The 12305-nt window shown below is 40.3% G+C and overlaps 1 protein-coding gene across 1 annotated transcript in view; it reads right to left on the bottom strand.

Moving 5' to 3' along the window:
- tdrd12 (tudor domain containing 12) overlaps positions 1-11904 on the bottom strand; it is a 47622-nt gene extending 35718 nt beyond the window's left edge. The window contains exons 1-11 of the mRNA XM_072385333.1: positions 11881-11904; positions 10279-10443; positions 8616-8752; positions 8285-8404; positions 8080-8135; positions 7858-7943; positions 7551-7719; positions 6245-6309; positions 4103-4212; positions 3729-3794; positions 3570-3621 (exon numbers count right to left, since the gene is read on the bottom strand). Of these exons, the coding sequence (XP_072241434.1) occupies positions 3570-3621; positions 3729-3794; positions 4103-4212; positions 6245-6309; positions 7551-7719; positions 7858-7943; positions 8080-8135; positions 8285-8404; positions 8616-8752; positions 10279-10443; positions 11881-11904 (1050 nt within the window). The remainder of the gene's footprint in view (positions 1-3569; positions 3622-3728; positions 3795-4102; positions 4213-6244; positions 6310-7550; positions 7720-7857; positions 7944-8079; positions 8136-8284; positions 8405-8615; positions 8753-10278; positions 10444-11880) is intronic.
- Positions 11905-12305: the final 401 nt, after the last annotated feature.

The raw sequence follows: 12305 nt of genomic DNA on the forward strand, positions 1-12305 counted from the left end.
GACTGTTCAAAAACAGCTGAACATGCAAACTCCAACAAGAAAGGCCCCAGCTGGGACTCAAACCTGGAGAACCTCTCGCTTTGAGGAACCAGTGCTAACCCACAACACCACTGTGCAGCCAAGGAGTGCAAGGACAGTGAGGTGCTTCCCCAATAATAAAACCCTGGATTACCAGTGATCTGAAAATGCTGCTGAACATTGAAAAAAGCTTTCAGGGATACAGCGAGTTACTGAGGACTGTTCAAAAACAGCTGAACATGCAAACTCCAACAAGAAAGGCCCCAGCTGGGACTCAAACCTGGAGAATCTCTCGCTTTGAGGAACCAGTGCTAACCCACAACACCACTGTGCAGCCAAGGAGTGCAAGGACAGTGAGGTGCTTCTCCAATAATAAACCCTGGATCACAAATGACCTTAAAAAAGCTGGTGAACATTAAGAAGAAACTGGAAAGAAGAAAGAGGAAAACAGTGAGGACTACTAAAAAAAAAAAACACCTGAAAAAAAGATAACAGACAGCAAGGAGGTGTACAGAAAAAAGCCAGAAAAGCAAGCTCCAGCAGAAAAATAGGAGAGATGTGTGGATGAAAAAGATCACCGGCTTTAAGGTCAAGAAGAATAAGTCTGATGGAAGCCTGCTAAGAGCCAATGAAGTAATCATGTTTTTTTAATAGATTCCATTCATATCAACAAGATAAAAACATAGGCTATTTAGAGAAATACAGAATATGAATACATAATGTCTCCGAACAAAGCCAACTATAACAACAGTCCGGACCCAGAAATGAGCATACAAGGCCTCACCCCCTCCCTCACTTTGGCGCTTCTGATCACATCACTGTTATGCTAATTCTAGCATACCGACCAAGGGTCAAAGTCACCAGATCAGTTCTCCACTCGTTGAGACTGCTTTAACATCACAGATTTTGATATGTTTAAGCAGGCAGAGACCTATAACCACCATATCAATATACAGGAATAGTCAGAGACTGATGTAACGGTGACCAAGACCACAGTACGAGCTAATCAGAAAGTGCACAGATTCAAACCAACCACAGACCTCTGACAATGGCATTATTCTACTGCACAACCTGAACAGTACTATTGAACAGAAATCAGCACCCGCATGGTAATCATAAGAGCTTGAATAAGGACGACTGGATCTGAGTGTCCTTACAGTCATGTGTCACTGAACCCCCACCAATGGGCACGTTATTAGAGTCATCATCACCTCTGAATTGTCTACCTGCCTGAAAGGGAGAGCTTTGGTCATGGGATCCAAGGTGCAAATGATTGTGAAACTGCTTGAGGGGGAGAGACGATGCTGCATTTTAGGTGCTGGAATGTGATACCTGAGGCCACCTGCTCTGTTCAAAGATGGTTTTTCCAGTGTAACAGAGATGGTTTCTTTGACTCCTCTCTCAAACAATCTGTCTTCTCTGTCCAGAATATGGACATTACTGTCCTCAGAGTGTCCCTTCTCCTTGAGATGTAGGTGCACTGCTGAGTCTTGACCTGAAGAGCAGGCTCTCCTATGTTGTGCCATGTTCTTGTGGAGCTGTTGTTTGGTCTCTCCTATACAGAGGTCCGTACAATCTTGCAGACACGACACCACTCAGTTTGTGTTTGGTGTTTTGTCCTTTGGGTGAACCAGTCTCTGTCTGAGGGTGTTCTTGGGTTTGTAGTGCACTGGAGTGTCATGTTTAGAGAAGATCCTTCTAAGTTTCTCTGAGACTCCTGCCACATATGGACTTACAGTATGTTTGCGTCTGTCGCTCTTAGCTTCTCTAACAGTGTGGTTTGGTCCATTTCTCTGTGCTGGTTTGACAGAGTCTCAGTTTGGGTATCCACAGGTTTGAAGAGCTTTCTTGGAGTGCTGATGTTCATTCCGTTTTCCCTCAGCCTTGGTAGGTACACTCTCCGCCCGGGGCTGTAGCGTTCTGATGACAGCCACTTTGTGTTCAAGTGGATGATGTGAGTCAAAAAGCAGGTACTGCTCTGAATGTGTGGGCAATCTTTCTTCAGATAAAGAAGAAAAAGAACTTGTGGAATCACCCAGTAATTTGCATTTAGAATACCTGTACAATACCTGTAAAAGTCTAAAGCTGCAAACGAGTCTGCAGTTGAAAAGAAACATGGTTGTCAGTGAAAAAAAAGGTTATTCAACTTAAAGTGGCAAAAGATTGTGGTTGTTCGCAGATATAGTTTTTCATTAGTGAGGTCCATGCCTCAAATGTAAGTTGTCATAAAAGCACGAGGTTCAACAAAGCAGATGGTAAATTATCTGTACTTATGAAGCTGTTTTCTAGTCTTCTTAACCACTCATAGTGCTTTTATACTATAAGCCACATTCACACGGTACGTCTTAGTCTCTACACTGTTACAGGCTACACTTTTCTCTCCATCACACACAGACGGACGCGTTGGAAGCAACGCAGGGTTTAATGTCCTGCCCAAGAACAATGTTCAAGCTGAACCACCGACTTTCTGATTGGCAGATGACCGCTCTTCCTCCTGTGCTACAGCCGCCCTTGTCCTGTGTTCTTTTTCCTGTTTGTTTTTTCGGTTACAGAATTTTTTCCTCATGACACAAGGAAACAATTTTACCCTCTATTTCATGTGAATTTTGTGCAAAATGCACAGATTAATTCAAATTGTTTCATGTCATATCTGCGTTATTTCTTCTACAAAATGAAAAAGATGACATGAACATCTTGTGATTCCACAATGTTTTTCCAGGGGTTGTATGAACCTGTAATATGGATGCTACAGAACAAAACACAGTAGAAAATGTTACAAAACGTAAAAAAAAAAAAAATTTACAACTTACAAGGCTTACAAGTCTTTGTAAAGCTGACATAGCTCTCTGTTGGGATACCATGTGATGGTATGATATATCCCAGCTCAACTATCTCTTATAAATGTAAAGTCTTCAGTATAAAGCAGTGAAAGCTGAACCAGGACAGATTTGTCTGGTTCAGAATTCACTGAGAATTTGGTAAAGTGATGAGTAGATGGTTTCTTTCAATTCAATGGGATTGTGCCATATGTGAGCCAGGACATTTGTGGTATCACCAAAGCACTTGACTTTCATTTAGCAAAAGTTGCTTACCCAAAGACACATGCCTGGCACCCACTTGCCCAGAACATTCTAGAATCCAAAGTGAACTTGCCTGGCTCTATTTCTTGCTGAATTTCTTACTGCGCTATCTTAATCAAATTGCTCACTCTAACGGTTAAGTTTAGCAGCAACAAACCTGAGTGCTGCTGCTCCAGCAGTGTTTATGTTAATTTGGCAGAAGCTTTTATCCAAAGTGACTTACACTGGCAGGCAGGTAAAGGGGTCTCACCAGAGGACCCTTACTGGACGTAGTACCTTTCATGCAGGGGATTTGAACCCAGGAAATCTTACCACTGTCCAGTCCCAATGTCAATACTTAATCAACAACAGAAGCTCAAAGAAGCATAACAGAAAAAGGTCATGAAAAATGTATTTCTGACTCTTAGAAATTCAATTTTTATAAGAAACTTTTATTTTTTTACCCACACCCCAGATTTTAAATGTACTCACAATGGAAACTGCTTCTTGGCAGCCACTGCCAGGATTCATAAACTTTAAAAACCTGTAAGGAACAAAGTTGCACAGTTCAAAGCAACAAGTCCAGATATGATTCTGTTGTGTCATTGTCAGCCAATCACATTAAAGTTAGTGGGAAAAGCCTATTCTCACCTGAACATATCAAGATTTTCAGTTAAAGCTGCAGCCAGAGATGAGTCGGTGTCCTCTGACGAGTCACTGAAATACCAGGGCAGTTGACATGGATGTATAATTAACAAACTACATACTCTGATTTAACTTATACCTTTACCATAATTCAAACTTTTACTGGTTTCTGAATATGCAAAAATCAACAGAAACACTGACCAAAAAAAACAAGGCCGATGGCACAACTCATTAACTTTCCATACAGTGTCAGCCTTTACATTTCTCTAGTTATGCAAGCATGGATATTTGCACTTTTCACTGTTTCGAAAAAATCTTTACAGCCTCAATCAAATCATTCTAATCATGACTGAACTACTGAACAGAATCTCGACCCTCACCTCTCTGCAGCAGCAGCTTCAGAGTCATTCCTGGAGTCGTTGCTTGAAGACGTTTGAACTTTCGACACCTCTGAACTTCTGTCTCCTTCAGAGGCAACATGCAGCTGACTCTGAAAGTCATCATTTCAAAATCATACATTTAAAAAAGTAAGGGACAACACAAAACCAAGAGAGCAATCAGTTTAATCTATGACGGAGCAATGAACAGGAATCAGATTAGTTTAACATCAGCATTTAGCGACACATCATCTGTTTACTCAGCTCAGTGTGAGTGTCAACTGGAGTTTTGTTCCCTTCTTTCTGCTCTGCTGGATGTGTATATAAAGTGTTTGTGATTCTTCTGCTTTGCTCTGGACAGAGCTGAGCTCAGCAGACTCTTAAACTCTTTTACACTGGCCAAAAAAGTTGCCAACACCTGCTAACACCTGACTCTAGAATGCAATTTGAGAGTGTTTATCCTGCATTCAGTCCTGCATGAAATGACTTTGCAGTATACATGGATTTTAATCAGCTCCAGTTCACCTCTGCATTAGGGAGAACACAAATCCTGTGTGTACTTGACGCTGGGTTTCACTAAGGATGGTGCATACAGGATGAGGAAAAAGGGCACAGCCCACATTTTCTCATATGTCTACCAACTCTAACACAGGGTTCCTACAGGTTTCTTCAAGTCAAATTCTTTTTAAGACCCTTAATATAAAAACTTAATACCTATTTCACAGACCTACCGGCAAATAATAATAAAAAAAAAAAAAAGTGTTCATTTATTTCTCAAACAAATGTTAAAATGTGGACCAAAAAAAAGTTTCAGCAGGCCACACAAAAGTTTGACTAACACAGTTCAGTTCTTGTTTTAACATTGGTTACATCAGCTAGCTACTTAGTCCATGCTGGGAATATGGGGAGTAGAGAGAGTCCTGCACAATTGAATCCACACTAAACTTTCATCGTTGGTGTGGACCCAAAAGCTGCGCGCAGATCCACTCTAGTTGCAGTCGTAGCTAGGGGGGGCTGTAGCGCTAGCAGCTAGCTGGTTTACGTTAGCTGCTTCAGGCACATTAACAGCTTGCTTGCTAACGTTAGCGGGTTGAAATACTTCCCTTTGGTTGACTTGGTGTGCTTGGACGACTTGGCATGAGACTCTAAAGCCTTCATGCCCATGGTACCAAGCTGAATGTTTTTTTTGCATACAGTGCAAAAAGCCTGGAACACACTGTTGTCCACCGGTTTTAACCAGTGACAAAATGCTTGCATTTCTTGTCGTTAAATTTAAATTTCCCCATAAAACATGAAATGGGTAAACTAACGTTAAAAACAAACTTCTTGTGTTGCGCTTCTGCTCGGCTTGTTGCCCGTGTCTGTGTGGTGGCCCGTGCTGTCGCAAAGTGACTGATCAGACCCAGAGCAGTTGCATTCTCAATTATTGGTTCCACCACTCTTTATTTAGGCTACGTTATTTAATCAAAATAATATTGGTTGACAAACAAAACTTTTGAGGAGAATGCGATACAGAGAAGTTACATATTGCACAAGTTTTAAGACCCATATTTAAAAATTCAAGACATTTTCAAGTCTTTTTAAGGTATCTTCTCCAAATTCATAAATTCAATGCTTTTAAGACTTTTTAAGAGCCCGCGGGAACCCTGTAACACACAGCTCTGTAACCTGACTGAAACAACTTGCAGACAAAGAACTCTTTAACCTGTCAAGACAGGTGGAAGCTTACTCTGTGTTCCACTCTGGCCTGATTATTTCAGAGCTGTGACTGTCAGAGGCACAGTCTAGTCTGCAGGACACCATTCCTTATGCTGTTGTAGTGAGACACCTATTCTAGAATTACACTGGACCAGCAAGTTTTAGCTCACAGATGGCTGACGATAAACCTGCTACTGTAGCCAGTGAGTAAGGCTATTATCAGCTTGTTTTAGTAAGTGTAATTTGATTTACAAAACCTGTTTGAACTTTTAGTGTGAAAACAATATGAGTGCCAATGGAATAAAACTGTAAGATAAAATGCTTACCGTTTCTCAAATGATTTTAAACAGACAAAAAAAACTAATTATGTCATAAGATGATCAGATAGTTGTTGTTAAAGGTTTAATAGACGAGGTTTAAAGTGACTGAATGAATTTAGCTGCAGACCTGAGGAAGAGGGTGAGCCATCAGCCAGTCACCAGCTCCAGCTGAATGAAAGCTCTCCGATGTTACTGAGGGTATAAGCAAGATCAAAATCAGAGTGATGAAGAAAAACTATTTCACTTAAAATTATAATCAAAAAGTAAATGCTTCAAGGAAGAGATGAATATATATAGATATATATCTATAAATATCTATAAATATTTATCTACACACACAAAATTATATCGTATAATTGTATCCGTTTGTAACCGTTATTATTATTCCGCATTTTTCTGCGCTTTCCCGTGCACTAAAACGCGCCAATTTTGCCAGGCACGTCAGGCCTGGTGGCCTATACGTTTGAGTGGAGTTGCGTCCATGAGCGGAGAAAAATTATTCTGTAGAACCCCCTACAAATTTTTTAAATGCCTCTGTCGTTGGGGTTAGTTTTGCGTAGGCAAACGCAATTCGGTACACGCCAACGTCCTGCCCGGGCACACAAAAAAGCCTCGACGTCATGGTGCCAGGTCCACAGGAAGTCGGCCATTTTCAGTGGAAGATGCAAACTGGTGCCGTTTTACCTGTTTCCACCTCTTGCATATGATCAAACTCCTCCAACAGATTTCATGGTTACGGCTTCAAACTTGGTCAGGTTACTCTTCAGCCATGGGGGATTAAAAGTTAGTAGAATCTTTTCTAAAGTCTGAAGGGTGTGGCCGTGGCAAACCCTCAAACTTGTGCCAACATTGTCCGATCTTCACCAAACTTCATAGGCTTGCTGGGGACTCTGCCCTGACTGCGTACATATGCACATACTGACACTCACCTATAGCGCCACCTGCTGGTGTCTGGAAATGTCACTTTGTTTCCACACCGCGCATATGATCGAACTCCTGCTACAGATGTAATGGTAATGGCTTCAAACTTGGCCAGGTTACTATGCGATGTGTTACTAAAGCTTGCAGCTTTAAAGTTTCATTTTGTGATCATCTGACAGAATTGCCATCTCCATGGCTAAAAATTCATGTAGAACTTTCTACATCAATGAAATACTAGGAAAACTGATCACGAGAGTCGGGTGAAGAGCCAAAAACACTATCATACAGCTAAAACTGGTAGCAACGGCTGTTTTGTTGAAGATATAACTAAATAAATGTATTATCTTGATGACAATCAAGTTCAATACTGATCATTCCTTTCCCCTTTCATAAAGAAGGACAAATGGTCAAATAAATGTACTCTTTAATCTACAGATCCTTCATATAAACATAGTGTACAGTTAACTGTGTTTGCCTTGTGACTGAGCAAGCAGCCACGCTTTTGGATTTACCAGGAGGTTGTTGAGGTTGAGCTGTCAGCTTGTTCGGGGAAGTCTGAGTTAAGATGTTGGAGGACAACATGACAGGGGATCGGTCCCCTGCATCCAGACCACCACTGTCTGCAAACGTTCCACTGTAATATGCAAACTTCTTAGCTACCATGTCATCATTCACACAGATCTGGAGGGAAAATCCATACAGATAAAATGTTTTTCAATGCATAAAACCATGGATGAATATTGAAGGTATTTAATCACAATGTATTTTATATCTGTGTAAATCTGCTAAGTAAAAATGAGTGTTTATCACTCAGTTCACCTTGATGCTGCTGACAGTCAAATAGAGCTGGATGGAAGTGGAGCCTGACTCGGATTCAAGCAAAATGGCCTCTGTCCGGGTGGATGCTTTGAAATGAAATGAGGTCAACTTTCTGATTCCCAAAAATGTTTCGACAGCAGTAAAGAACACAGGAATTACTGCTGCTAACATTTATATTTATAACACTCCTATTGTAATCCATCTATCAACCAATTTGCTAACCTTGAAGTAGGTTGTGCAGGTAGAGCGTGGCAGAGCTGTCCCAATGACTGGATGGACTGCCGAATAAAAACACTTCTTTTTAATTAGAAAAAACACTGAGTAGATGGATCTATGGCAATGGATCAAATCAACTTTTTGTAAACAATTCTAATAACTGGGGGTACATCTGAAGGGTAAAACCAGGTAAGTAACACACTCGTCTTACATGAGCTCTGCCTTCTCTTCATATACAGACACTCGAAGGGTTGTTGGCTTGATTCCTGCCAGGTGGAACTTTCTCACCCAGAATGGCAGCTGGAGGAAATTTGGCACTGCCACTCTCACCCTTGTAAGAGACATCAAAAACACATCGAGCATACATGTATGATCTCTGACATAAACGTATCTAACATCATTGAAAATCTACTTGTCTTAAAGACGAGTAACAGAAGAAAATTTCCATTAAATTATCTTGTATCAGACCAGTCCTACATCTGTAGATGTAAAATGAAAGTGGTCCAGAGGTGAGGAGAGTTGTGATGTTGCTCTACTCTTACTTGTCTGAGGGGACCACAATGCGTTCTCCATGGTCCACCAGGAGGCAACGAGCTTGACAGGAGATGGAGTCCATGATAATTGACTCCACCACAGCCCGACACCATGACTTCATCACTGCCCAGTACACAACACACACCTGAGAGCAAACACGGGACTTTTGTTTATTTTCTTGTGTAGAAAATAAATGAAGGACAAAATTAACAGGGTTTAATTTTTTTGTCATGCAATATATCTAAATCAAGGCTGTCAAGTGAATGCAATAAAAACACATTAATGCAGTTTCCCTTTGTCATAAAAAATAAATAACAAAATACTTCCATTAAAGCAGTACATTGTTTAATTAGACTCGTGAGGTGCATTCAATGTTAGGCTCAAAGTGGAAATGTGACAAGAAGAAGAAAAAAACAGCAAAGGCAGCATTCCCATGAAGATATCAGTAACTTGTAGTACAGAAAATGGATGGTTGGATTTCCAGGGATCCATGACACAGGTAAAACCAATCAGAGCGATTATCTTAAGGTGAAAACCAACTCAACTCTGTTTGTACAAACAATGTGGTTTGTTTCAGCTGATCTGAGATCTGTCAATCAAAGCAGACAAGCATCTCAGACCGGAAGCTCAACTTATTTTCCTGGGATTCTGAAACCCAAGTGATTAATAACACAGATTTCTGTGATGTGACAAACTCAGTATGCATTTTGATTTCTGATTTACTTGGAGTTCAATCCTTACACATGAGATATGCTACACCAACTGTTTAATCCGCAGAGCATGCATACATTTAAGTTCACGTTATTCAGACATACCTCTCAGAGTCACAAAGGCATCATAGTGCTGGGGGGATTTTTGACACTTGTGCATGATTGGACAGTATATTGAGCAAAAATCAAACAGCATCCTTCAACCAGAACAGTCAGGTTTCAGACCGGGTCACACAAGATCCTCGTAAACAAGCTCTCGTCCATTGGCCTCAACAGCCCCTCTCTCCACTGATTCTCCAACTATCTCACTGAGAGAACGCAAGTAGTTTCTGCAGACGGAGTTAGATCCAACTCTCTTGTATTGCACAAGGGTGTTCCACAAGGGTCCATTCTCGGCCCTCTCCTATTTTTTCTTTACGTTAATAACATTGTCCCCTCCTTCCCAACCCGCAACATTCATTATTATTCAGATGATACTATTTTATACAGTATTGCCCCTACTCTTAAATCTGTTATTTGAAAATGGTGATCTGCTAGCTAGCAAAGATGGAGGTGAATCTACAGACAAGCTGTTTCAGGAACTGTCAACTATCTCAAACAATGTCCGTGACCTCAAAAATGACGTTCACTTAGCCATCTCCAAACTCAAAGGACGTTTAAAGAAAGACTTCAAGGACGAGCTAGCGAAGTTGAGACCCAGCGAAACGAGAAGCTATCTAAAGTCGGGACCGTTCACATTTATTCCATTCACACAGACATTCACAGAGTTAGCTCTTTTTGTCTCTATTGTACAGATACTCATGCATAAATGTGAAAATCAGGGGTTATACAGAATTCAGTGACATTTCAACACAGAGGAGTTGGGGGTTGAATTACTGGTCTTCTGGTAGATGGACAATTATTCTAACCCCTGAGGCACAGTTAATCAATATGTGATTTATAACTGAAAGCGTAACAATACCTGCCCTTCCTCTAATGATATGTGCTTCAGCTTGCGCAAGTCCTGAGTGACATCATGATAGAACAGGTTCATCTGAGCCAGGAGATTGCTGTAATGTTCTGTGGTCTCTGCATCACAGCCTGGCCCCCGAACAACTCGACCCCAAAGGCTAGATGGATTTTCAACCTGGAGAAGTGAGAATACATTTTAACACCTGGCAGTAGATACCAGTTTCAGGCACAACAACATTTTGCTCACATTGTAAAAGATCCACTATTCTATATTTCAGACAATACTTAATTCAAATGTTATCATATACTGTGATTATCTAAATACAGAAAATAAAAACAAGCCATTTGACCAAAATCAAATCAACATAGAAATAATTTTAAAAAGCTAAAGATTTGAATAAATGTGTAATTCCAGTTAGATGAGAAGCACTAAACTACTTTTAGATCCCCTAAGATAGTCAGCAGATTGGAGAATCATCACTGGCTGCTTGTATGTACATGTATGTACCCAGCTGTGTGCCATCTAGAGTTTCAATATCTGGCGTATTTCTGATGCGCAGGTTGAGCTTCAAGGAAGAGGTTTCTAACATACATTTGTTGGTCACCACATTGGTCTCATATCAGCAAAAATACAACTTTCACGAGAGTTTAAATGTGTAGACAAAAAGGCACAGACATGAAAAATATTTCAATACTTTTGACTATTTCCATTAGTTTTCACATTAGTCAATCACAAGCCATTGCTTGAGACTGGTTTCAAGCTACAACTGGGCAATTTTTAAATAGTTTTTTTTAATGTCACATTACACAAAACTGTATTTATGGCCTTAACCAAAGATACTGTTTGGTAAAAAATAATCACTCAGCGGGTATCCCTGGCCTAGTATTATGGTGCTTGATGAACCTTCTTTCCTGTTTTTCAGTCCCAAACCAGTTGAGGCAGATGGCTGCTATCCATGTTTGAGATATATATACAGCTGTGCATAACATCAGTCTATCCCAGCTGTCATTGGGTGAGAGGCAGGGTACACCCTGGACAGGTCACCATTCCATCACAAGGCCACACAGAGACAAAGGCTCTCACCCACTCTCATTAGGGGTCATTTAGATACTGGACTCATTTAGAATTTAACTATACCTTTGAAGTGCCTTGAGATGACATGAGATGTTGGGATTTGGCGCTATAGGATTTATGCAACATAAAGGGTTGTTCAAAAAAAAAAAAAAAATAGTCAAGATTCCACCACTGCTATATTGTTATTAAAGATCTGCATTTCAGACTACAAAAGCAGAAAATATTTCCACATCCTGGGACTCATTTAACTGTTCGGGAAATAGAATTATAGATTATTTTTAATGATAAAAGATTTAATGATTTTTTAATTGCTTGATCTCGGTCTGGCTGTTTTGCCATATCACAAGCGAAAAAAGTTTATGATCACACCATGGGACACATGTCTTTCACAAAAATGCAATCGTACGTGAAACCGAGCGGTTAAACTTCGAAGTTTATCAAACACCGTGAAACTACAGCTTTCACATTAAGGTAAGGTAATAGTGCGTGAGGCAAGTGTGGGTTCATTAATTGGGTTTAAAAAAAAAACTAGCTTACCTTCAAAATGGATATCTTCAACATTTCTGGGGTTCGTCAATCCACACCACCATCTAAATACAACCAAACCCTGCAAATTAAATGAACAACAGATAGCACCATTATGCATTAGCTAACAGTCCAGAAAAAATATGTTCGATGTTTGAGACTGACTCGCGCCTATCAGCTAGCTCGCTAATGTGAGGTTAGCCTTACACAATTTAACTGAAAACTAACATTAAATGCGTATCTCACTAAAGCTGAAGCCCAAATTCTGTTGCTTCTCTATATGTCACTCATCTACTTTAAACAGTTTACCGTACCTGTTAACTTGGTTTAGTCGACGACGCTTCACTTTTTGAGAGGAAGGGACGAACAGAAAGTTTTGATTCTGACCGTTGGAGGTCACTATGGAGTCAGAAGTCACATCTCAGGTGACAAGACAT

Source organism: Leuresthes tenuis, unplaced genomic scaffold, assembly GCF_036924035.1.
Source record: "Leuresthes tenuis unplaced genomic scaffold, fLeuTen1.0.hap1 SCAF_5, whole genome shotgun sequence".
Classification (NCBI taxonomy): domain Eukaryota; kingdom Metazoa; phylum Chordata; class Actinopteri; order Atheriniformes; family Atherinopsidae; genus Leuresthes; species Leuresthes tenuis.